The sequence below is a fragment of the Bactrocera neohumeralis genome, chromosome 3 (genome assembly GCF_024586455.1).
Source record: "Bactrocera neohumeralis isolate Rockhampton chromosome 3, APGP_CSIRO_Bneo_wtdbg2-racon-allhic-juicebox.fasta_v2, whole genome shotgun sequence".
NCBI lineage: Eukaryota > Metazoa > Arthropoda > Insecta > Diptera > Tephritidae > Bactrocera > Bactrocera neohumeralis.
Window position 1 is genome coordinate 78,509,343 of NC_065920.1, and position 27,434 is coordinate 78,536,776.

Here is a 27,434-nt window from a genome sequence, read left to right on the forward strand (position 1 = left end):
TTACTTGGTCCATTCTTTTTGCTTTGATCCATAAATGTATGTTGACTTGTTGAATATCTTTGTTTTTGTTAAATAACTAAAACAATTATTTCCCCTCTTGAGGTTTTTGCATTAACAGTCTATTAATACACGCGCTGTGAAATTAGTCTTCTTTACCTCACTTTTTCGCTAACTGTAAAACACATGTGATTTTGACATTTTTCACCATTTCTGTGTTTCGAAACTCAGAGCTACTTACTCAAAGAATTATATTAGTTTTTTTTTTCTAATTAAAAATTTAGCCAATGCATGTTAAACCTTAAAAAGTATTTGTAAATTTCAGTAAAAAAAAAATATTGAACCAAGGGAAGGTTAGGATATACTGGCTCCTTAGTAATAACAGATGGAGATGCAGTTTAATTTAAGTCGAAGTACACTCTTACAGCGCGACAATGCTTTTTGCGAACTTTAAGAGGGACTAGATATCTAATTTTTATACTTCATCTAGTTTCTTGAACTACGAAGCTCCTGGATATCTAAGCCGAGCTCTAGATAATACTGGAGAGAAGATTAGAAGAGACACAGTGTCAGTAAAAAGCATGCGGGTTTCCTTTCGCGGTTCTTACACATGACCTTGACAATCCAGCATGTCCTTAAGGCATCCCATCTCGACCCGATGCGTTTGACAGATGGTCCGTTTAGGCAATCTCATCAGCTTTTTCGTTTCCTGCAATTCCCGACAGCCACTACATCTACTACTTCCCTGCTTCTAACGACTTTCTCTGAAGTAATGCGATGTGAGATGGGCCAATGGAAAACGATCGACGATCTATGATCCATTCGAAGCACTGGAAATAGACGCCAATAACATAAAATAACATGCTATGGTCCAAGTTTCATTTCTATGAACTAAGGCAATTCCAAGTTGATTTTTAAATGAGAATTGAACTCATAAAGGCTTTAAGTGGATCATCCCATGTGACGGCCTGTTTTTAGATATTTCTTAGGATTTTTGTTCTACGACCAGTAAATGGACGGCGCTTTAAATTTATTTATTATCATTTATTAACATATACATATTTCGACAGTATAAATATAAATGTTTAGCCTAAAATATATGTATAGAACATGAGTTACAGCGTTCCGAAAAAAAAATTAGCGGCGTTTTAACTGTAAGGCTAAATGCACGGAATGAGCTATAATCATGTGAATATACCAATAATTGCACTTTTGGTAGATATTTGAAAACAGAAGTTCCAAATTTTGCGTTTTTTTTTGCTACAAAAAATCGACTCACTCATGAGAAAACGTGTTTAAAGGACAGCGATTGTCAAAACAGCGCTTCGTTTAGCTCCTTCTTCTAACTGCTGTATTTTTAAATAACTTCGAATTCTTAAAAATCGCTTTACTACAGTATTGTGTGCATGCTAAGAATGAATTTTATGACAAAAAAAAATCGATTTTGAGCGCATCACATGGCATGACGCCCCTAAAAGGAAATACCATTTCTAGTATGGCTTTGAACAGTAATGTAAAAATTCTCTCCAAAAACTCATCATTCAAGCGGATGGCAACTTAAGACTATTTTCGACCACTAATATCCAAATCTAATTAGTACTTAATTATTCATTAATTGAAAGTCGGCAAATATTACAATAAAAAAGCCTGCATCACAATTCTCCTCCTCCTCCCCCAACCATTCGCTAATGAAGCCATCAATTATTCATCAGCAAACCGGCAATTATGCGTTGATAAATTAGATAATTGCAGTGCCACCAGCGTCATTAACAGGAGTAAATTGGAAAAAAAGTAGTGAGACCATGTTTCCAAACGAATTAAAAAAAGTGACCACATTCACCTTCACCTTTATATTTGTAATTTTTGTGTATGCTCAAATAGCATATTTGATTTAGTAGTTTCATTCCACCTTTACTGTTCTGGAAATGTTTATGCCATCACTATATTCTATTAGTATGTGTAATTCCTTTCCATTTACGCATCTTCTCGGCTTTTGTGCAATTTTCTAAATATTATTCTTTGGCCTGCCAAATATTACCTTCTTAATGCACAAATCCTATTTACGCTACGCGCTTATTTGTTGTCCTCCTTAAATCCAATATAGCTCAGGAGGAGATGTTATTATTTCTTTTACGCCTATTCTCTTTGTCATTTCATTATTATTTTTCCAGCAAAAAACTAGCAAATAAAAGCAGTTAATCCACATTTTCCAACAGCTGCAAGCATTCTCCTTGCCGCTCTTTGTTTTTGCTTATATTCGGTAGTCGATTTCTTCCTGTTCTGTAGGTGCTTCCTTGCAATTGGTTGTTTGGGTTTTACGCCAACGCACGATTTGGCCGCTGCTAGCTGTCCAGATACAATTCTAATGGTAAAATAAGAGTGGAAGACGCTTATCAGATGTTTTTTTTTGCCTCGGTCAAACTACCTGGAGAAGAGGAAGGTATTGACTGGCGCACTGCCACACAGATTTAACTGAATATTTCTGGTGTGTGTGTCGCTTATGGATTATGCAGTTCGATGTGCGTAGGCAAAGAGTAGGCAGTGACAGCTTTAGTACTTTCGAAAGAAGTTAAAAACTTAAGAAAATATATTTTAAATATTTTTCTAATCTTTATATATAATTTTCTTTTTTTTAAATTTCTTTACATTTTTTACTATTAATTATCGTTCAAAATGTTACATTCATAAATGCATTCCTATTAATATTTTTTATGTCGTTTTTAAAACATATTTTGTTCTACTTTCATAAGCACCTCTCTAGCGCTTGTGCCATATGTTCTAATGTTTTTTCTAATATTGTGTATAAAAAAACAATTAGCCGCACGCAAAGCCGATAACAAATTTTCAGGGCTTGCAGTCGTACTTCTACATATGTATGATATTATTACTATATATGATTGAAAGCATGTTCCTACTCACTCATGTACATAATACTATATTCATACGTAATATAAAGGGCCAAACTATTTTTCTAATAAATTTCAAGCGTGCTGATATCGTTAGCGTAAATAATTGCAATTTAATTAAGCTGAACAATTGAGTAACTCAAGCGGAAATTATGGTTACACAATCTAAAGGAAATGCGTAAAATAAAACTGCTCGATATTGTATGTAAAAATTTAAATTCTCATATAGTAATATCAAAATTGGTTTTTTACATAGCGTCACCTAAAATGCAAAACAATGTTTCATCAAAACAAAATTTAGAGTCGCTGACAGATATAATAACCAATATATAACCATTTTATAACGAAAACTCTAATTTTGGTTCAAGATGAGTGTATGATAACCAATATGTAACCATTTTATAACCAAAACTCAAATAAATGTTTCAATATTAGTGGTTGTTCTAGTACATCGTTTTTTCTTCGCCTGTAAACTTATGAAAGTGATGTTACGTTATTTTGCATTTCAGGTGACTGATAGCCTTAAGCGTATGTTAAAAATATAAATATGGATATGTAAATAAAATAATAATAAAAATAAAAAGAAATAATAGGTTAGGTCATAATGCATATTTATGTTATGAAAACGATAGAATTCAGCCCAAAATATACTAAAATATTGTAAATGGCTTAGAAATTATAAAAATTACATTTAATAGTTCATAAAAAAATACAATAATTCTCATTAAATTCACATATGCAAAATGTGAAATGCGCCTATATAAAATCAGGTACATATACTTAGCTTAGAAATTCTAAGAGGCCATATGAAAGCAGGCATACTTTTCAGCTCGCAGTCATTAAAAGAAATCACCTATAGTTTCGAGTGTAGGAAAGGCCTTAAATGGTCTCCAGTGTCACTTTTGACCCAATACAACTAACATAAACGAATATTGCAAAGATAATCATAAAAACCTAGTACCGGCACTGACCAGCCTGACCGGTAGATCTATGGAAAACAACAGAAAATCGTAAAATAAAATTAAACGACATGAAACAAAGGCAGCAAGACAACACGAATAAGCGGAGAGCATTGTGGAAAGCATTAGCTGATAAGGGCAGCAGTATACCTACGGACATACATGGGCCCATCATATAGCAAGCTGTTATATGAGAGTGACAGCACATCACGTGCCACATATGACAAAGACAACACACAACGAACGAACCAACACGAAAAATGTCCAGCGCTTTGATGGGAAATTTTAAATATTTTTGCATTTGCACAGAGACACATGTTTACAGAGTTAACTAAGTCAGGAAGTAAGATAGGCGGTCCAAAGTGGTAGCATCGAAGCAATTGCATGATAATGCTAGTATGGAGTAGTAAATCTAATAGAACGCACTTTTGTTTTAGATGACTTTGTAGGCGCCGGCCAGCATACAACTCCAGCAATAAAAAGTTATGTCTAACCACGGAAAGGTGCAAACTTATCGCTGGTTTGTCCACTGAACTCTACCTGTAAACCATAAACCCAAGCACATCTCGGTATGTAGAGCGGGCACGTGCGCGTATGTACGTCATATTTTTTGGTCAAATTGTCGTAAAAACTAAGTGGACATGGTCATTAAAATTTTACGACAGTTTGCAGCCAAACACAATGTGGTTAGTTAGGAGATAAACGTATGAAGAAATGCTCCTGCAAAGCAGGAATCCCCAATCGTCTCAGCTTCTGTATGCTCAACTGTTTTTTTTTTCTTGTTTTCTGCTAGTAAAACTGTTGTAGAACTGACAGCTGGCTTATGTATGTGATAACACGCTAACCGTAAATGTTTACCCGGTAGTTTTCCGGTAGCATAATTGATACTGCTCCTGCGGCTCAATCATCATAAAACTCAATTTTATTGCCTTAGCGAATGTAAGTAATAAATAAAAAACAGAAAATGATATGCCTTAGATATCGACACGTTCTTTTCTCTCCACGAATCTGCTCATTTGTCAGAACCGCCAATATCGGACCTTTATATCATATACATACATATGTAGCTGTCATACAAACTGAGCGTTTCAAAGTCAAGTATTTTCAAGGTAAACTTTTGTATTTGATGAGTTATCTTCACAAAATTTGTTCAGTTGGGATCACTATACCATATGTCAATTTGTTTAGTTGACGACATAAGGCATGCGGTAGCGCTACAATCTCCGAAAAATTATTCTGAACATATTGTTCAAACTGATTCGAACTCAAGTCTTTGTAGCATATAAATTTGTCGTGGTTTATTATCCGGCAAAGGTACAAACTGCAAAAAAAGTTTGGACGACTATACCATATAGCTGCCTTACAAACTGACCGATTAAAATCAAATTCTTGTATAGAAACTTTTTTATTATAGCTTCCGCGCAACCGACGTTTTCTTACTAATATTTAACAACAAATCTCGTACTCGTATTTTCTATTCTCTCAAAAATCACGATTTTAAATAAATTCATGTCAGCACTCACCAGCTGTCAACGCTGTCAACCAGTAAGTAACCAATCAATCAAAGTTAATGCCTGCTCCTTAAATCACTTGCGTTTGCAGTCGAGGAGCACAAAGATATCGTTTATGTTATCATTAGATAATTTAACAGCTGGTTTTCGGAGGCATATAAGAGCGCTATTACACGAGGCAACTTTTGTTGCGGCAACTCTTGGTTTATAGGCGAGGGGGCGACGAGGAGAGGAGAATCGCGCCGAGTTTCCAGTCTTCAGCAACTCGCTTTGTGTTCTTATTCGTAACAGTTCGCTGCGACGTTTTTCGGCATTCGTGTTCTTTCTTTCGTAGTACATAGTTGCATTTGCGTATCTTTTTTTGAAATTAATATTTTGAATATATTTAAAAAATTTAATTTCATCTTTTGGTAATTAATTTGCAAATATGTATACAAATATACATAATATAATATAAATATTTTAGAAAATGGAGTATGACGAAAAATCGAATTAATTAAAGATATTGTGAAATGTATGGAGGAAGTCATACAAATTGATTCAGACGATAGTAAAATCTTTGTTTTAATAAATAAAATGTATTTCTTAATTGACAGAGCTGATTAATATATGTGATAGAGTGGCCCAAATACCTATAAGGAAAAAGAAACGACAATGGGTTAAAGTAAAGTGAAAGAGAATGAGAAAAAAACTCGAACAGAGTTGCGCAACACAAGTTGCTCGTGTGAAGGTAATGGGCGACAGCAAAAGAGAATCGCCCGAGAATTAGCAACAAAAGTTGCTTCATGCAATCGCGTACTAACGAATGCCCAAATAATTTGAGAAAGTTGCCATCTATGAATATTTATATACATATATTTAGATCGTTAGCCATAAGTCCAAATAAATATAATTAGCTTGTATTTTGTTTACGGCGAGTACGTACTTTAGCCTTTGTATTTGTTTATTCAAGTCACTTTTGTTTACATTTCTAGCATCCTTGACCCTTCCATTCACACTTGGGCCGTCCTAGAAAAACATACACACTTAACCGGTTTGCTTTGTTTACAAAAGTAAAATGGAAAATAGAGCATTTCGTAGGCATACTTCCTCGTTTCGCTTTTGTGAGGTTTTCTTTTGATTTTATTTCGTCTTTTCTATTTCCACATTTTGTAACCTCCTTACGTAACCCTTAGCTGCATACTCTTTCACTTTCTTTCGCTGTGCGCACCGCACAATTTCATGCTTTTGTTCTCTAATTAGAAATTCCACAACAAGCTTGTCAGTCGCTGCTTTTCTTTTGCGTGTTTTTCACCTTTCACTCTGAGCTAGTTAGCAGACTAGGTAGCACCTTGATATAAATATACAGCTACATATGTAAATTTCACCGCAATGTTCGTTTGCATAATCATAGCAGAAAGCCGTGTCAGCGCTGTCCATTTCGGGGTTTGTCACTGGGAGTATTTGTTTTTTTTTTACTTTTTTTTATGTTTTGCATATGCATCATTAATATAATTTCAACTAGTATATATATACACCCTTTTGGAACGCCAGTTTTCCTACCATTTGACATGTGTTGTGCTCATCTGTCAATTTGACATTTAAGCGCAAAAACATTACGACCCTTTTAAGCGCCCAACCAGTCGACATTTTCTTGCTGCAAAGTGAGTTTTCTTGCATTTTTCTTAAGTAAGTAATTATGCATGAAAGTAGCTTAAGTTTGCAGCGCGCTAATGATAACCTTGTATTTGACATTTCATTTGTCATCTGTCAGCGCTTACGCCGCTTACGACGCTTGTGTCAAAAGTTAATCCTGTCTGCATGTTTTTTCTCTCGCTTATTTACAGAAAAATCGAGCATAGAAAGTGTAATTAATAAAAATTTACATACTCAAGGGATTAGAAAAACGAATGACATATTTAATCCTCTATCTCCTTGGTGAGTCAATGACTTGACTTCGTTGAATTTTGAATGCTATCTTGTCTAGGCTTAGCTAATTTCGCTATTCTCTCACTAATATGACATTTGTTAAATTAGCTATTTGACTTTTGATTTGTTGCGCTGAGCAAATGTCGAAGGTTCTATAAAATATTTGTACGTAAATGATCAGCGTAACAAGCGGAATCCATTTGGCTCATGTCCGTCGGTCTATCTGTACATATACATACATATGCGCTTACTGGTCCGTCAGTTTTTGACATATCGATATGAAATTTTGCACAAGTTCCGAACTGCCTTAACCGCCGATATCGGATCACTAAGAAATCATACAAACTGATCAATTGAACTCAAGTCTTTCTTTACAAAATTTGGCGTGGTTTATTATCCAAGGGAAAGGTACAAGCTTCGAAAAAAATGTTTAGATCGGACCGCTATAGCGTATAGCTGCAATACAAACTGAACGATCGAAATCAATTTGTTGTATGGAAGACCTTCTTATTTCAGAAGATATCTACACGAAATGTGGCATGGATTATTTTCCAAGCCAATGGTACAATTTCAGAGCGAACTGTTGAGATCGAACCACTATAGCATATAGCTGTCATATAAATTTAACGATCGGAATCAAATGCTTGTATGCAGACTTCCTTATTTGAAAAGATATCTGCACGAAATTCGGCCTAGATTATTTTCCAAGACAACGGTATAATCTGACCCTAGATAATCAAGTTCGTTGCAACCGAAGTTAACGTGTTTTCTCGTTATTAATTAAAATTAGCATTTGTGCATGAATTGCATTCACTAGAATGACAATCTGGTACACTATTGCCGCGCTTAAGCAAATTTCGCAAAGCTTCTCGCCCAAACAAGGTACGAATTCCTATACAAACAAAGTTTGCTTTCAACATTCATTTACATTTAATTTCATGCCATTTGGTGAACTGGTTAAACGTGTTGCCGGCAAGCGCAAGCGATCGCCAATGTTGTACTAGAAAAATCGAAATCAAGTGAGCTCTTCAAATACACATTAACAACACATTCACAAGCCTTCGCGACAAACGCATCTCAAGGCTGCCAAACCAGGCAGTGAAAGACAATATCATATTAAATCAACGTATACACATAAATACATACACATGTATATAGTATGCGCGTGTTTTAGCATATCACTGTGTTGATCCGTAGTCCACTGCCTACAAACCGCCTTTTGCACATGCGCACACACTCACATACAATACGAAATATATCATTGCACTGATAATTGTACTTTCAATTTTACTGTAATCCCCTGCATGCCTTGCCGCTTGTCTTTGTTTACACGAACAACGCCTTGTGGTCTCTACTACTGACCACCTCCTGTTTTCTGTGTGTTTCTGGAGTAGCGTTCTTACATAAATTACCTTTTCTTGTTGCTGTTGTGTCATTGCCAAGGCACAGATTTCGCATTTCAAGCGTATTTTATGAATTTATTTTTTACGATATTTTAACAACTCATAATACAGCAATTTTCACGTGTAGCTGTCGGTATCCAGTTACCCGAAAACTCGTCTGCTAGCGCCTTGTGCGCCCTGCAAGATTAACCCTCTCACTACCGATTATCACGGCTTTAGGAAGACCAGCCTTAACTTGCACAGTACACTCATACTTATGTAGATATGTACATATATATTTGTAAAGCCATACATTTGTAGTAACAAATTTGCCCTTCCATCTGGTCAGCTATTGTCCAAGGGCGCTTCTTATGATCATCTTGTGTTACTTAAAGAGGAAGTCTTTTTACATGCTTAAACATATCACTCCCCTAAATAATTTACATAACAATCGTACGGACCGTTTCTTGTAGACTTTGTGAATGCTTCCTGCCGCTGTTGCTTCTTTTGACTGCTGCTGTTATTTCTAATATTTTCTTAAGTGGCAGGCTTATGAAATTGATCGCTCGTTATTAACCCTGAAGTGTGTGTGGAACTTGAAATTCATGGTTTATTTATTTTTTCCTTTATTCAAAGCAGTTTTTATTTCTGTTTGATGCAGCGAGAGCTGGCTAATTTGTTTTGGTGGTAAACCTTTTTGCTTTTATGCGCCGATTGCCGCCCAAGTCTTGTTTGCGCTGAAAGCTTTTGTACGCTTGTGCTACACCCAGAGCATCATTGCGAATAGTGAGCATTCACACATCTGTTATAATAAGATTTGGAATAACATTTACATATTTTCTAAAATATATTAAAATAAAAATTAGGTGAGGTTTCTTAAAGATTCTTACCCTTCTCTCAAAGCTCTTTGGAGCTTTTTATATTTTTTGAGCTTTTCTAAAACCAAATATTTGCATATACATAGAAACATCAACTAACATCGTTAATGGAAAAATCAACGAAACTCGATGCTTCAGAGCTTTGGAGCTTTTTTGACATATGAGCTTTTCTAAAACCAAATATTGACAGGGAAATTGACTAATACAACCCACTTAGTAATTTGAAAAGCAAAATCTACGAAACTCAATGCTTCAGAATTACTTATGCCCACAAAAGTTGACATTTTCTGCTGCCAAGTGACACCGTCACTACGTTTGTTGCAAGTCAATAAACCCATATTGTGCATCGCCTGCTCGTGTTGACATTGACAACTCTACGAAATCGGTGCGCCGAAGGCTATACTTTGCAACACCCGCCGTTTATAGGCACACACTTGCATGTCAGGCAATTTGACTAAGCTTTGAGCATGCGTCACCAGTGCCACAACCTGATTTATAAGCTGCTCTTTTATGGGCAAACCAGCTATTATACGCCTGCGTACTCCGCTGATGCTTTTGACAAACTGCGCACGCTTAAATTTTAATGATTTACTTATAAGTACGAGTATATATTATTTGTTTATATAGAAAGCATGTGCCACTCTCGACATAATCAATTTCTTAGCGCCCGCCCACAACAAGCAGTAAAGAACTTTGATATTGACAAGTAAAGAGATTATAAGAACGTTTTTGACAACTTTGACAGCGCGGAGCTCGCTTAAAGTGACTCCATAAGATGTTTGATTTTATTGTATTTATTTAAAAAGAAAAGACTGATTTTTGGAGTTTAAATTATATTAAAATTTATATAAATGAATTGATATTTAGACATACCTGTCCGTCTGCAAATTAGTCTCTCAATTTTTGAGATATTGCTTTGAAATTTTGCATTTGTCGATATCAGGTCACTATGGAATATAGCTGCCATAGAAAAGACTCGTTCAAAATCAAGTTCTTAAATGGAAAACTTATTTGATTGAAAATATATCTTCACGAAATTTGACATGAATTATTGTTTAAAGCAACGCCACCTTCGCCGAACGTACCAGGTAGTTCAATTAGTTTGGTCGTTTGATAAGAATAACACAATTTTATGATTCAAAATACACTTTATTATTCAGTATAATCTTCGTGAACAATAATAAACTTACTCCAACGATCCTCCATTCTGTGGATCCCATCCCTGAAGGGAGAAACCGGAACGTCTACAAACTACGCTTTAACAGCCGTTATGACCTCTTCATTTGATAAAAAAAAGTTCTGGAAACAAATGGAAGTCGCTGGGGGCCAAATCCGGTGAATCCGGTGGATGCTCCAACGATTCGAACTTTAATTCATGGCTTTTAGTCATTGCCAAAATGCCAAAACCAGGTTCACATCACTCTTTAGCCTCTTGTGATTCAGGATCATATTGATAGACCCAAGTCTCATCCATAGTGATGAATCTACGCATAAAATCCACGTTATCCTTTTTAAAACGCTCCAAATGTTGCTGAGAAAGTTGCATTCAAATGTGTTTTTGTTCCATTGTTAGCGAATGCGGCACAGTCGTGATATAGTCCAGATCAGGCCACTATTTCATATAGCTGTCCTACAAACTGATCGAACGAAAGCATGTGCTTGTATGAAAAACATTTTACCTTGCAAGATATCTACACAAAATTCAATAAAGTTTATTGTCAAGAGCAGTGCTACAATCTCCGAATAAATTCAATCAGACTACTATAGCATATAGCTACAATATGCACAAAATAGAGATAAAAACCCTTTTATACCCTTTTTGCTATAAGAAATGCACCTGTGAAGTATATTATAGCTTTGGTGTAGCCTGAAATTTATATACCCTCGCTATATGATATTTGTGTGCTGGGAAAGTTCCAAACCGATACAAAAAAAAAGTAAAAGAAAGACCTTTAAATACAGTAATAATTTTCTGTTATTCTGTAGCATATATTTTGCATGCTTGAGTTTAGAAGCATCAACCAATGCCCCACACGTATGACGACAGCATGTGAAGAAGTACGAGTATGAATTCCGCCTGATGCAACTCGCTCGCTAAACATGCATACGGCTGACGACACACGATGACGTGACGTTTGCTTGACAGCATCAAGCAGCTGACACACTTGTGAATTCGCAACGCTACTTGAAACGTCACACAATGACGAAGGAAAAATATAAAAAAAATTGTGCAAAAAGTCAGCAAAAGCAACACAAAAGACTGGATGTGGAAGTTGTAGTAAAAATGCGCTTTTCCAAATCCAAACAATGCGAAATTTATTGTCTTTCAAGCAACTCAAAACAAGATCGAGTCGTGAAAATAAAGGGCGAAATAAAAGTTGCAAATTTGCCGAAAAATTGAAACTGTAGCAACGCATTTAAATCACGTGAGTGTCCAGCCAGAAAGTAAGCAATTGTTAACTGTAAAGGAACACAGACACTCGTTGCCCTTCTGGCAGTTTAACTGGCTTTGTGTGCGTATAAATGTGTGAGCATAATAGGTTGTGTGATGATTGCCTGCCTGTCTGTGCGTCTAGCTGTCAATCAAAGCCATGATGGACGCATAAGGGCAAGACGTCTGTTGCTATCACGGCATAAGTGTATAGTTCACAGAATGAGCAGCGACTAAGGCAAAGAAATGCAGGAACAAGAGCACAAACAATTGCAATAAAAGCAGCAGTTTCACTATTAGCTAGTACTGCGTTGAGGTGTAACGGGAGGAGCGGCACACAAAGGATAACTCAAAGGCATTGCAGCATTTGCCTGCCATAGATCTGCAGTATGTCATTCATGAGTTTGTGCTTTATTGTCGGAACACGGTTACGCCTTGCAAAACAAAGACACTGCTAATTGTGCATGTAGGTAAAAACTACTGGCTCTGGTTGAAAAACGACAGTAAAGACGAGGAAGTCGAAAACAAGTTCCTTCTCAACTACATAGGCGTCTCATAGTAGCGAGCTTAAGCCACTGGTCGCTGAAATACCCAACTAGAGTAGCATAAAATAAGAGCATAAAATATAGAGCGTTGAAATGAGGAGCGCTTGTTGGTTGCTCATGCGGCATTAACCGCTTGCTTTAGCGAGCGTAGTTGAACGTATATGCCCTACGTAAATGCTGCTTGCTGTCAATAGGCTGCTGGCAGTTGTCAGTTCTGCTGCTTTTTCGGGCCGTTCACTGAACTTGCGACGCCAGTTACCTGAGCTTTTGAGTAGGAAGTGATATTCGCTATTATTACACACAAACACTCATATATTTATATAAACGTGTGTTTAAATGTTTTATTTTCCTAGAAAAGAGCTGGCAATTAAAAAGCAATGATTTTTATTTTATTTTATTTAAATTATTCTCACACTTGCCAGAATTAGAGTTGAATTCTGACATTTTCATCCTCAGTACATTTTCATCTATTGCGCTCTGAAATAGTGTCAAAATGTCATGGCTGTCATTGCTGTCATAAAATGTGAGGATTACTGGCTTTTAGGTTGTTACCAAAATTTTAACGTTTGTAGTTTTTTTACATTTCTCAACAGCAGTTAACATGGCAAATTAAATGCTTAAAAGGCAATTGGCTTTACTCGCTGATATTTTTATAATTGACATGTATGATTGTCAGCACTTGATTACAGCTAACATGGATAATTTTTTTGAAAAGAAGCATACATACATACATACATATGTGCATACTATATATTCATACAAGTTTCGTTGTGCATTGCATACTAATTGGCTGAGTATTTTGGTAATTTGAATAAATTCTTAATAACGGTTAGATTTACCAATAACTAGCTAAACAAAATGCCATAAACTGCCAACAAAAAAGAGGTTTGGCCGCGATTTACTGAAAACGCGTTGGTATGCGCGGTAGTTTTGAAATTACTAAAAAAATTTTTTTCATTTCAATTGTTTTTTAATTTAAATTTTTTTTTAATTTCAATTTTTTTTTTAATATATATTTTTTTAATATTTTTAAATATCTTATTTAAAATTTTATTATTTTTTTACTTTTTGGTTTATTTTTATTTTTTCTTTTATTTTTAATTTTTTTTTTTGCAAACTCAAGAAGTGTATATTAAGTATTTGCTTTTCTTTGCATTTTACAGATTCTTTCGTCAACAGTCAAGAATGGACGATCTCACGTTCAGTGCCCGACTTGCGTCTAGGCATAGTTGGTTCATTGAACTCCGGCAAATCAGCTTTAGTGCATCGTTATTTAACTGGTTCCTATATGCAAGAGGAGTCGCCTGAAGGCGGTCGCTTTAAGAAGGAAGTATTCATAGATGGCCAAAGTTATTTATTACTGATAAGAGATGAAGGCGGACCACCAGAAATGCAGGTAAGCATAGAAAAGATAAATAAATAAAAAAAAATTAAAAGTATATACAGTGAAACTTGTTTAATTCGTATTTGCATTATTAATAAATACGAGTTATGGAGTAAATTCAACTTATAAACAAGAAACATACAAATATACTTACGTTTTTTAAATTTTACGTCGAAATTCTTGTACTTTTAAATTTTAAAATATAAGTACTCTCTCAATATATGACGTATTTTTTGTTTTAAGTTTCAGAAATTCAATATGTTTTTGACGGACTTGTTTTGGCGTATTTTATTATGGCTTGTTTACAATGTCATTAAAAATTGTCTTCAACATTTGATGCCATAAAAAAAGACGCAAATTTTCAATTGACTTTCGTAACCAACTATTTCAAATGTTTCATCGTTTTCATCCATTTTCGTCAGACAAGACTCCGAGTAGAGGCTTTTGCCTTCTTACTTATTATATTTTTCGCAATTTTTCTAAAAAAATACTAAAATATCAAGGTTTTTCGCTTATCGAGGTTACGACTTATCGAAGTTTCACTGTATCTGTTTAATTAATTATTAATAATTTGTGACGTAAATTCAACTAAAAATTAAATTAAAATCTCGTAAATTCGTCGAAATTCTCTTATTTGTCTGTCTTGACGATTTTTGTTTGTTAGAAATTCACACTTCGTTGCTTGTTCGTGAATTCTTGGTAAAAAATAATACCCCAACTATACCCCAGCCTCCATATTCGTCAGACAAGACTCCGTATGCCTTCTTCTTATTATATTTCCAAAAATAAATATCCTTAAAGGGCCGTCGTTTTACAAGATAGATGACAATCGCTGAACGAGCTAAAGGCTATCACAAAAATTGATCAAATCGAATTTGAGACGTGTTTCGACGACTAGAGAAGCGCTGTCACAAGTGCTAATACCGAATGGAGACTACGTAAACGATTGAATAAATATTTTTTCAAAAAATGAAAATTCCTGTTATTTTTTGTGAACACACCTACCAAAAAGTAACGCCGTAAAGATAACATTTCAACATTCTGTAGTCCAGCGGTAAATTGCTTGCGGAATCTTGAAATTTAGTACTTTCTGACCACCCAAAATAGTTTGCCAATTTACGTCAGCTATTAAATGAATTTACTTTATCATTAGGTAATAGCTTAGGCGCCTCAACGCGTGCTATGTTTTCGCATAGCTTTTATTCACTTATAACGTAGTATACATTTAGGCTTGGCCATGCAAGTAATGTTGGTTTCATTGTCGTGCAAATTGTAGTTAAATCGATAATAAAATTTTTACGTCATAAACTAGGTAATTGTTGACGTATTTCTGCTTTATACAGGCATATACGGGTAGGTTTCATGTATGCGAATTGTTAAAAGCACAGCGCTCCACCAAACGCTAGACAAATATATTTTTTATCAATTACGACTATTAACATGACGTGCTCTACAAAATTGTGTAAGCAACGCAATTAATGGGTGTGTTTTTGGCAGCAAAGTTATTTATCACTTAATTCTTTGAGAAATCTGTTGTAATGGCATTCTGCAGCAAATCAGTGTCTTCATCAGGTGTCTAAATAATAATTTTTAAAAACTTTTAGCCCGATATTTTTTAATATCTAAACTATCGCAGCATGAAGACAAGTTTTAAATTTTTTATATTTAAATTTTATAATTTTTATAATTTTTTTTTAATTTTAAAAAACGTTTTTCTTTTAAGTCAAAAGCTTGAATTCAGCTCTAATTAACCATCACCAAAGCTTGCGCCTGTTATGTGCTTTCGTTGAACTGTTTCTATTGCTGTTGCCAGGCCAGCTCATGGTGTTGTACGTAATGTCTAGAAATTAATCTCCGTCTGATCTACTTTATCTTCATTAGCAATTTTCTTTAGGAAATTGTCATATGGGACATTTTCTCCACATAAAACTGTTGCATAAATTATTTATTTACAAAAATATTCATTATTTAAACTTAGTGCTTCATTACTTCCTCAAACTGCTAACAATAACGCATATATTTGTTTGAAAACTTCCTCAGTTGCACTCATTTTTATTCACAATCCATATACCTCATTAAGTTTGGCTGCTCTGCTGCGCACAGGCGCATACGGAAACCCTTACAAACACGCACACACTCACGAAACAACAGTTTCCCCTCCAACAAGCACAGTTTTTTTCTCCATTTACTTTGTAATGCCGTTACACAATGCTACTAAGTACTTCTGCCTCCACGTTATGCTTGACTGAGTGCGACTCGGTGAGTTAAAAGTGCCAAAGGTTTGCTCGTGCCTTCGTTATTTTCTACACAAGAGTCCTGCTTGTTGTTAACTTTAAAAACCCATTGACTATTATATTTTTGTAGAGTCAAAGGAAATTATTACTACAATAGTCTGCAAAAGTACCATAAACTTCGGAAGGAATATGTGTTAAAGCACAGTTATTTACAGGACTTTCAATAAAGTTTTAGTCTGCAGCAAAATGCTTTAAAGACGCATTTTGCTTAGCAACAGAAAGTATCGCAACAATAAAAGATACATTTCTTTCTCTATGCATAATCTGTCTCGAAGCATTTTTGCTCCCACTCTTTTGCACTTTTAATCATTTATCATTTCAAGTCATTGCGAGATTGCTTTCGCGGAAGTGAAAACACGAAGAATGTGGGCACTTTGGGGGTGTAAAGTCAAACTAACAAAGTGTTTTCAATTGCAAATGATCCGTATTTAGGTCAATTGTTGTCCTTTTTGTTATTTACGATACATAGATTCGACACAAACTTACAGACTTACAGTCTCAAAAAGCAGAGGGTGCGCTTTTGTCTTTGGAATTCGAGCGGATTTTTTTCGTATTGTGCGAATATGTATGAGAAAAACAATAAAACTGTTTGTCATCACAATAATGCTAGTGTAAAGTAGAAGCCTTCTTTCGTAGTCTTTATTGTCAGTAAGATTCCTATACGAAGAATGAGAGTTGAATATGTGCTTATGGCTATATTTCAGATTTCGCAGCGGAGGCTTACATTGTGTTCGTTCCTCGCTTATTACTTTTATTTTCTATGACTACTATTGGGTTATACTTAGAGAGATTTATACAGCAAGCATAAAAAGTTTATTGACTTTTTGCATTGTTTTACTTGACTGGATTTGGGTTAGTGTGCTTTGGGAATCTTAATGAACGTTTATTGGAAAATGTATAAGAAACGCTACATGTATGAATATATATGTGAACTGTAGATAAAGTGATGCCTAGAACTTATATTAATCTTTTTAATTATTTCACTCTTGCCATGAGTTAATTATGGTAGAGCTGGTACCTTGTTACAATTACCAGGTGGTTCAATAAGTTTTGTCGTTTGATAAATCTCTCTCAGTCAATCGACGATCTTCCAAAACCATATCCGGTATTTTGGCTATGATTTCTATTGTTGATGCGCTTTTTAGACGTCCTTCACGTGGATCGTCTTTAAGGTTTGTGCGACCACGTTTACAGCAACCCGTCTTTCTACTGTTCTAATTATAGGTGAACAATCATTATACACTTTTAACATTCATTCGTGAATTTCTTTTGGTGCTACACCTTCCAAAAATAAGAGTTTTATCACTGCACGATATTCAATTTTTTCTATTGTAAAAAAATACTTTGACACGGCGACACCAAATGGCTTGTAAACAAGGAATTAATTGACAGATTGAAATGAAACATCAAGTACTTGAAGTACAATGGTGTGAGTAATGCACGATAAGTAATTATATGTATATATTGTGAAATATTACTAAAGCTTTCATAATGAAATAAGCTTCCATGCGTTGCGTCCAGAACTTTTTAGTAATTGGGAAGCTTTTTACTTAAATAAAGTAATAATCGAGCAAAGCTTTTTTTGTACCAAAATTATATCACATTTAATTGAAATATATATATAGTACATACATATATTTTAAGAAACAAATCTTTTTCGTTTAGAGAATTGGGGGTCTTCCAAACATTTTTTACTAGTATGGTTTTATGGTTGACATTTTCATCGAAATATGAGATTTTCAATAAATATACATAAGTATAATTTAGTGTACGTACAACGTTCCATTGTTCCAATATGACTTCGCTTACATACGCAAATATTTATTTCAAAGCTCCAAACGGCAATAACAAAGCTACATATATCCGCTTTACTCGCCAGGAAACAGCAAAAAGCGCAAGTTCATTTACTTTCATTTGTATAAATGTCTCACAACTGCCACAGTAAATACAAATCCGATTAAAGTTCTTGAAGTAAACACAAATAGATAAAAACACACACGAACGCACGACCTGCTGGTGCCTACAAAATAAGCTTTCATCAGTTACATGCCTGTAAATATGCCACAACCGGAGTTTGCTTGCATTGTGTACGCCTCCCTCACCATTTCTCTCATTGCCTTCTGACGCGGCGCACATGACAAGTCGTCTATGCAAGCTGTCTGTCTCTATTTTACCGTATGTGGAGTGGTATTTAGAATTTTTAGGTACTCACATAAGCAAGGAACATAGAAAGAGCTTTAATGTAAGCCGCTGGAATAAGGTTACCATAAAAAAGTATATGTACAACGACAGTGACAAGCGGTGTCATGACCTAAGAATTTGTGAATACATATATATTATATATAAATATGTAAAGCTAAATTTAGACCGTACTAATAAATACCAGAGCATTTAGTAAATACCAAAGCAGCTTTGACAAACAAACATATAGGAACTTACAAATCGATTTCGAACTTAAAGAGCAAATAATAGTAAAAATTTAAACAGCACTTTGACGCATTTAGCCGAACCCCTTCGGTCGTTTTGTCACTAAATTCTAAGCAAAAAAGCGTGAAACCCCTGAATTTGCACATATTGACCCTTCTGTGCCTCGTTAGACTGTTTATTTGCAAAGTGTCAAAGTGTGAACTGGGCACTACAAAGGGCCAACTGTCACAGCACCACTAAACACAGCCAAACATGACAAACAATCGGCTTAAAGCCGACAAACCGCAGCAAATGAGACGGCCTGCGTTAAGTATTCATTAAAAAGCGCCGTCGGCCGAGTGCGAGTGCTGGGGTGGGCGCGTTTTTTCGCCAGTCTGCAAATGCCTAGCATGCACAATGGCCGGTCAAGCGTTATGCTGTGGCTGTGGCCGGCCATATGACACGCTTGTGTGTACCTGCATATGTATGTGTGTATGACAAGTAAATGCATTTACATGGCGACCACATGCCGGCGGGTCCGCCGCACAACCGGATCGATGGCAAATCAATTGCGGCATTTTAGGCGCTCAAGCAGTCGCTTGACTGGTGGCTCACGAACGGTATGAGTGCCTCAGGCAGACATATGTATGTATGTAAAGCAATTATGCTGGCATGAACCGTATGAAATACTTACATGCGTTTGTGTGTGTGTTTAAACATATGTTGCAAGGAGTGCGGTTTTAAAGTTGGGCAGCAGTGTTTTCAACCCTTAATGCTTTGGAAGAATGCACTTTTGTTATTTAAATAAATGCTAAAGCCTTTTGCATTCTGCATAAAAAATTAAAAAATTGCACAATCAGTGACTGCGCTGCCAGCAGGAGATTTGCGAATTTCTCCTCTAATTCCGCGCTGGAGGCGCGAATATTTGGCAATCGAAAGTGACGTGTGCGAGTGGGGATCGGCGCGCAGGCAGCATGTCGCTGCCACATTCGCTCTTGGTGACCCTATTCTATACTATTCTATAGACTTTAAGCCTTTCGACAAATACAACAAACGCAGTTGTGCTTGCATTCTTTCGGCGCACCGCCTTTTTTCTTTGCTTTCGCACGAAGTCAACAGCGCTTTTGTTTGTGCAATTTTTCAATATGTCAATATTTGCCAACCTCGTAGCGATAAATAGTAAAAGGCGAATTAAATAAAAGCAAAAATTGCGCGCGCGATTTTTCCGTTCAACCCCCGGCTTAAGGCTGCACATACCTACAGTTATGATATTTTTGTAATTTTCGCTTGTACACCGCGCTAGTTGCTGGGATTACAGTTTAATCCTGCTTTTCACAATTTTCAATTTCTAATGTGTTTGCTGTAGAACTTTCATATTCCACTTTTTGGTTTGAGCCAGCCACGCGCCGTTATTTTTTCTACTCTGGCCCCGTTTGCTATTTGCTCTACACTCACATTCGTGTTTTTCTTTGCTTTGCTCTGGGTAGTGAGAGTTCTTTGATGCTGATTTTTTCTCCACACACGTGTAGTCGACTGCTGTTACCGTTAAGCCTTTAATGCCGCTGGCTTGTGCATATTTTCATAATTTTATTTCATTTGAAATATCAATTCACGCGTTAAATTCCATTTTTTATATGCAAAGTGAATATTAAATGGAATATTTATGGCAGGCTAAAAAAATTGTTAATTGCTTTAAGAGTTATACATTGAAAACATATTCTATTAACGAATGTTTATGAATGCAATAAAGATATATTGGATTGCAAATGCTTGTTATTAATGTAAAGATAATGAAAAATTAATCAGTTGTAAAAAGCGATTATTTTTAAAATTAATACGCTTTATGATGGAAATATTGGGTAGTCGAAAAATTCTTTTCGTATTTTGTCAATAGATGTCGTTGCAGTCGTATATCTCCAGTGCTACGAATCATATTGTGTCATACCATAAGTGTTGGAAAGGTGAGATTTTAAGCTTCATGTAACCAAAAAAAAATTAAATTCGGGGAAGTTGAAAAAAAGTTACAGCTGTTCAAAAATGAGTGAAAATAATGAAGAAATTCGCTATATTTTGAAATTTTTGTATAAAAAATGGTAGAATGCCACGCAAGCCACCAATGAAATTTGCGAAGTTTACGGATACGATGCTGTATCGTGCGTTCGTATAGCACAACAATGGTTCGCTCGCTTCCGTTCTGGAAACTTCGGTGTAAAAAATGCACCTCGCTCTGGTCAACCTATCGTTGAAAAAATCGATGAAATTATGGAAAAGATTGACCTGGACAATCACATAAGCAGACATGACATCGCTAAGGAATTTAACATTCATTATCAAATGGTTTTGAACCATTTAAAAAAGGCTGGCTACAAAAAGAAGCTCGATGTTTGGGTACGACATGAATTGTCTGTGAAAAATTTAATGGACCGAATCAACGTCAGCGATTCTTTGCTTAAACGAAATGAAATCGAACCATTTCCGAAGCGAATGGTAACAAGAGACGAAAAGTGAATCCACTACGACAATAATGTGCGAAAAAGATCATGGTCTAAGCGTGGTGAAGGTCAACAAATGATCGCAAAGCCAGGATTGACGTCTCGAAAGCTTATGCTGTGTGTTTGGAGGGATCGGAAAAGAATCATCCAATATGAGCTGCTCCAGCCTGGTCAAACGATTGATTCTACATTTTACTGTCAGCAACTGATGAGATTGAAGCAAGCAATCGAAAAAAACGGCCAAATTGATCCAGCAGAAAGGGCTTCGTCGTCCATCTGGACATCGCTAGACCACACACATCTTTGATGACTCGGCAAAAACTGGGTGAGCTTGGCTGGAAAGTTTAGTTGCATCCATCATATAGCGCTGACCTTGCACCATCGAACTACCATTTGTTTCGGTCAATGCAGAGCTCTGCAATGGAGTAAAGTTGGCTTCAAGAGAAGCCTGTGAAAATTACTTGTCGCAATTTTTCGACTTTTCCGACTACCAATAGGTTAAGAGAACAGAGCGTTAAAGTCAAAACAAGTTGCTTTTGTTCACTGTATGTATCTTTAAGTATGTGAAAAAATTAAACGCTTTGTGAAAAAGTTTATACAAAAGCTTTCAGCTTCATAACATTCAAATATGTTTCTTAAATGTTTTGTCTATGCCAATTTCTCACAGTGCATTTAAGTTTCATATGCTTTTGTGCATTGCTTCCTACTGTTCGCTTTTGAGTACATAATTCTCATATAAATCACAATTTGGTTTGCATTAAAAATGCATGATTTATAAATGAGAATATGTAACTCCATCAGAAGCATACACAAATGTGTTAAAATGCTGCATGCAACCACTTTGGCACGCAACAAAAAGCTTTGCATGCGAGGAAAAATCAACCACAAAGGCTCCGAACCAATTGAAGCGGAAGGCAAACGCGCTAGTTCAATGCTTCGAAGACAACCTACCACCCAACCATGGACGAACGCAGTCTATACTTGCAAGTGCTGCACGGAGCGCGCTGTGCTGCTTGTGGCCATTTAATTTCATGGCAATTGCTACACCTTCAACAATGCAGCGGACAATGGAAATTCAACGCGCACCCCGGCAGGGAAACAAAATATTATAAAAGTGTTAGTTTTGTGTGACCGACAGGAAGGATGCAGGAAACGGTGGGAGAAGTAGCGCATGTACGTCAATTGTATTGTCGCAAGTGTTTACTCTCGTGATTGAAGACAAGAAACTCATATGACACATACATATAGACATATATACGAATATAATGCACACAAGGCTGAGTTGTACTTAAAATTCGTACTTTGCTGCAATAATGACGGCGTAACGATCATTAGAGCACCGAGTTGACGACTCCGATTGAAGTGATATGCGTCTCAAGTGCACGTGCCATTGCCGCCGTGCAGCGTCGCTAACAAATCTGTACCTAACAAGGAAGCGAAGCCACACGTCTTCGCGGCGCCCGTTAAAACGCATACAAATGGAAAGATAAAGAATCCACCCCGCAGTCAGCGGCTAAAGTAAGGGTTTGCCTGCCTTCATGTCAGTTGCACTTCTCTTCTGCCGCTGATAACAGCAAACGCCTGCAAGACAGTCACACCGCTATTTATTGTTATTTTTTGCTTTCTATGTTGCCACACTCTGACAAATGTCACTCACTTCGCGTCTACTATGTACGAGTATAACACACGCGTTAGAAAGAAAAACTGCAGCCTCGCAGTGATTTGTGAAAGCTCTAGCGCCGGCGTTGCGAAACAGTTATAAGCGCCTGCAGCTCGGCACGCGCAGTTCGGCTCTGGCGCTCGAAACAACAACCGACAAATTGGAAAAGAATGTCTCATATCAACAACAACAGCACAACAGCAGCAGCGGTGGCAGTGGCAGTCAAATAACGGTACCAGCAGCGTGCAATACAAGTCTACTGCTCCCAACTACGTTCGTGAAATGGTACAATATTCTCTTCGGTGGTGATTCTGACGCCAATGCAGTCTCACTCACTTAAAAAGTCTCCTCAAGCGCCATTCAAGGCTGCATTCAAGGTTGTCGCTGGCAAGTGTAAGACTGGCAGTGGCAACCGTTTGACATTTTCTGCATTGCGCCTTTCGAATGGACACTCCATCAAATCGCATGCATGAAATCTGCGCCAAAGAAAACAACAACTATATACAGCAATAGAAAAATTTCTAGCGCCATCTTTGACATATGAGTATACAGTGCAAAAGTGACTTTTTTGAGCTGCTATTGCCACAAAGGATGCAGGCAGACTATGAAATAATCTAATTTATCTTTTTTGTAGTGTTGCCAACCTGTTTATTTTTATGTTTTATCTGTGGATCTTTAGTGCATATACATTCGTTAAAAGTGCACGAGCTCCTTCGTTTTACCAAGCTTCCTGCAAATTTATGGTCTATGGCTGTATAAGTGCACTTTTAAGTCCATCGTGTTGCATAATCAAAAAGCCAGGTTTATTATTAGTTATTTACCCGTGCACTTAAGGAACTAATTAGTATATATTATTTGCCTACCGCTGCACTATTTCCATTCTCTTTTATACACTTCAAATCATCTGCGCTTAGATCCTTGATAGGCACGTAAGGTTTGGAAAACTGAATTTCCTTTAAGTTTGGTTATTTTTGCCTCATTTAAAATAGTTTGAACAAGAATAGTTTGAGTATTTTTCTTCGTCTTGTTTACTGCCATAGACACCGCTTACGCGGTTATAGCCGAGTTAACAACAGTGCGCTAGTGGCTCTTCTTTTCGCAATGTGGTGCCAATTGGATATTCGAGCAAAATGAGGTCCTTCTCGCCTGGTCTTTCCAGCGGAGTGGAGGTCTTCCTCTTCAGACGACATGACCTAGCCAGCGTAGCCGCTGTCTTTTAATCGCACTTTACGATCGAGTTATTCTATATAGAGTTAGAAAGATAAAATTTCGTAGAGCTGTATTGTAAGAGCTCTCGGTAAAGATGAACAACAGCAAAAAAATAAAGACGATAACGCAAACTAAACGTTTAAAAATGTAAATAGTGTTAATGGTCCCGATAGTGTACCCACAATCACGGACAGTTTTGGTTTCGTCGATTACATTCCAGTGATTTTGATGTCAAAGATTCCCCAAGCTCTGAAAAGCCAAACGTCGAAAACGTCTATAAAATAATAAAAATCGTCGAGTCCGACCGTCATGTAAGCACATTTTCGGTTACCTACGAGTTAAACATCTCAAAACAACCATTTGGAACCCTTCAAATAACACTGGGTGTAAAAAAAAGAGCTCGGCACATGAGCGTCACACAAGTTAACGCAAAAAAACCTCATGGACCGAATTTTCATCTGGAAGTCGCTGCCGAAAAGCAACGAAAACGATTCATTTCTGAAGCGGATACTGATGAAAATTTAATTCCTTACGACAACGTCAACAGAAAAAGGTATTGTGGTCGAATCGCGGTAAGCCGGCGCAAAATTTGGCCAGGCCAAGATATATTTGGCTATGTTTTTCGTAAAAATGGCACGAAATCGTCTAATATGAACTGTTCTCCCACGGACAACTCTAAATTCGGATCTCAGACGGTCCAATTGCTGACAATGCAGGTTCCAATTAAGAACTTAGCCTTAAGGAAGTTGTATATGATTCTCTGCCAATCTCACCAAACAGATCGTTCTTGGCTTTAGCCACCTAGTAACGATGCATTTGGCCTGAAGTTGTCCTGATGGAATACTATTTTTTTCCTATTGGCCAAAGCAGACCATTTTTGGACGGTTGCTTCTTTAAGATTGTCCAATTGTTGACGGTAAAAGAAAGCAATATCACAGAATTTTAATTGGAACCTGTACTATCAGTAATTGGACCGTCCCAGAAGTAACCAGCTTCGGTAAATAGAAGAGGAATTGTGTTCTATCAGGACATTCCCAGGCCACGCACCTCAACGGAAGCCTCACCAGAAGCTCCCATGGCTGAGATGTGCATATGCAAATACCGTTAAGCCCGGACCTCGTACCAAGTGATTACTATCTGTTCCTGCTTAAGCCGTAGGTTCATATTCGATTTAAGTCGTACCTTTCTAACTAGTCTAAAAAACCTTCCATTTACTGCAAAAATAATGAATTTTCTTTTACTAAACTTTATCTAACAGATCTTACGAGTGTTTACCCGAATTTTCCACCGTGTATTGGCGAATTGAAACAAAAATATATGCATACATTTGCCATATTTCACCCATTGCATGGGTCGGAATTGAATTGAGAGAGTTCAAAAATCACAACATTGTGCGCTTACACTCGCGTGCGGCGGTTGATAAGCGCTGAGGGCAGAAAAAGTTACGCTTTAAAACACTGTCCTGTAAGCAGCTCAACAAATTCACTTTTCCTATTACTGCTTCATATGCTGTTATGCTGTTGTTGCTTAAACACAAACACTGCCACCACCTACCCCGCCCACCCGCAGTAGCTGCAGCACGTTGTGTGCCTTCCGCTGACAGAGTTTGTGTCGTGCACGCTTCCGCTTCGGCGATGTAACCATTTGAACAGCGAAAATAAAAGCAATACAATTAAATATTTCGTGCCAACAATTTATGCATGACATATAGTATACCGAAGCAAAACCACACACAGATACAGACATATGCATTTGTATGTGTGTACTCGCGAGGATATGTAGTCATCAGTCATTTGCTGTGTCGCCAGCGCGTCGCTCGAGGACATCATTACCATCCACAGAGGCCCATAATCAACAGCACCACCACCCCAACGCCAATGTACGTGTTTGTGCCACCACCATCACCAACAACAACACCCCCGCTCCGCTTGTCCTGTTTGCCGTACTTTTGCGTTTTGCCGCCGTCGCCAACATAACCATTCATATTTGTTGTCGTCGCCGCCGCCGACGTCTGCTGTTTTGGCACAAACAAAAAATGGATTTTCCCCGACCACCACGGCACAACAGCGCACACCCACTCTCCTCCTCGTCTCCCGTTTAGTCGATACTTTGCAGTGCCAGCGATTTTTCCTATTTTATTTGCCTACAAATGCACACAATAACAAGAAAAACAACAGCAATAGAAACATCAACAGCAACTGAGACTGTGAACGAAGCTCAAGCTTTTACACTGTGTGTGTGAGCGTCCGTGTGTGTGTGTGAGTGCTTCAAATATGAATCCTGGAGTATATGCTGTTGCCGGCTGGCTGTTTGCCTGCCTTCCTGGTTCACTGGCTGCTCGGCGAGTTAGTGTTGTGTTAGCTGGCAAGAAAGACGGATGCGAAAGCGAGCTTAGCCTAGAAAATTGTGTTAGAAGTTGTTTTTGTTGTTTGTGTATTGTAAACGCTGCTACGTTAAAGGCATACTTTAAGGCGCCAAATGGTGTAAATTGTAAAAAGTGTTAAAAAAACTATTTTTTGTTAATTTCAACACTTCAACTGCAAAAAGGGTAAGCTACTTTTATTATTTAAGCCGTTTGTAGCGTATTTGTTGAAAAGCAGCCGCTGTGTCTGTTGACCAAAGGCGCTCCCCAACCCACAGCAGCCCGCATACACACACAGCTATGCATAAATTTTCTCTTTATATGTATGTAAATTGTTGCAGTAGCTTGTTCTCTGAGCGCGTATCGTGTGTATTACTCCGCTTGTGGCATGGAACTCTACAAAAACACCCTCTCAACAAGCGGAAGTACACAGGTTGCAGGCTGATTGCCACCTTCACGCACACCTTTGAGGAAAGTTGCACTTTGGGGCTGTTAATGTTTCATAATCCTGCGCAGTGTGCAGTAGCATTCACCAAACTGCCACAAACAGCTTCTGCAACAGCAATTATTATACACATAAGCATATATGCAATAGCAACATACATACATATAAACATATATGCAGTAGCAACAGCATAGCACTGTAGCCTTCATCTACGACAACAGCAACGCAATAGACACACACGTACACGGTATCTGCTTGGCGTGCAACAAAGCTGTTGCAGGCAGTTATTCGCCACTTGAATGCGCTGCATGCAGCTTAGTATAGTCAGACAAATGCAAATTTGCAGAGCAACACACTCAAATACAAATATACACATAACTCCAAGCGTGCACTTTTCTTTACTTGAAGTTAGTAGTATCGTCGCCTAAAATACTAAACAACGTATAAATGGAAATTGAGTTTGTTTTTGCTTATGATTCACTACATCATATTATATACAAGAAAAAAATTTCTGTTGCCACTCTCAGATATAACCAATATTATAACCAATTTATAACCACATTATAACCAATATTATAACCAATTTATAACCATTTTATGACCAAAACTCAATTTTTTCAATATTAGTAGTTCCTATTATACCGTTTCTGCTTCGCATGTAAACT

The 27,434-nt window shown here is 37.0% G+C and overlaps 2 protein-coding genes across 4 annotated transcripts in view; both read left to right on the forward strand.

Moving 5' to 3' along the window:
* The window catches only part of LOC126753192 (40S ribosomal protein S8), a 390,246-nt gene that overhangs the window by 339,847 nt on the left and 22,965 nt on the right, over positions 1 to 27,434 (forward strand). The gene's annotated exons all lie outside the window — the stretch shown is intronic.
* Positions 1 to 27,434, forward strand: part of LOC126753180 (centaurin-gamma-1A) — a 297,283-nt gene that overhangs the window by 261,185 nt on the left and 8,664 nt on the right. For 2 of the 3 annotated variants that reach the window (XM_050464412.1, XM_050464413.1), the window contains one exon: positions 13,681 to 13,913. In XM_050464412.1, the coding sequence (XP_050320369.1) occupies positions 13,681 to 13,913 (233 nt within the window). Of the gene's footprint in view, positions 1 to 13,680; positions 13,914 to 26,345; positions 26,511 to 27,434 lie in introns of those variants that run through there. The other variant, XM_050464414.1, reaches the window with a different exon arrangement.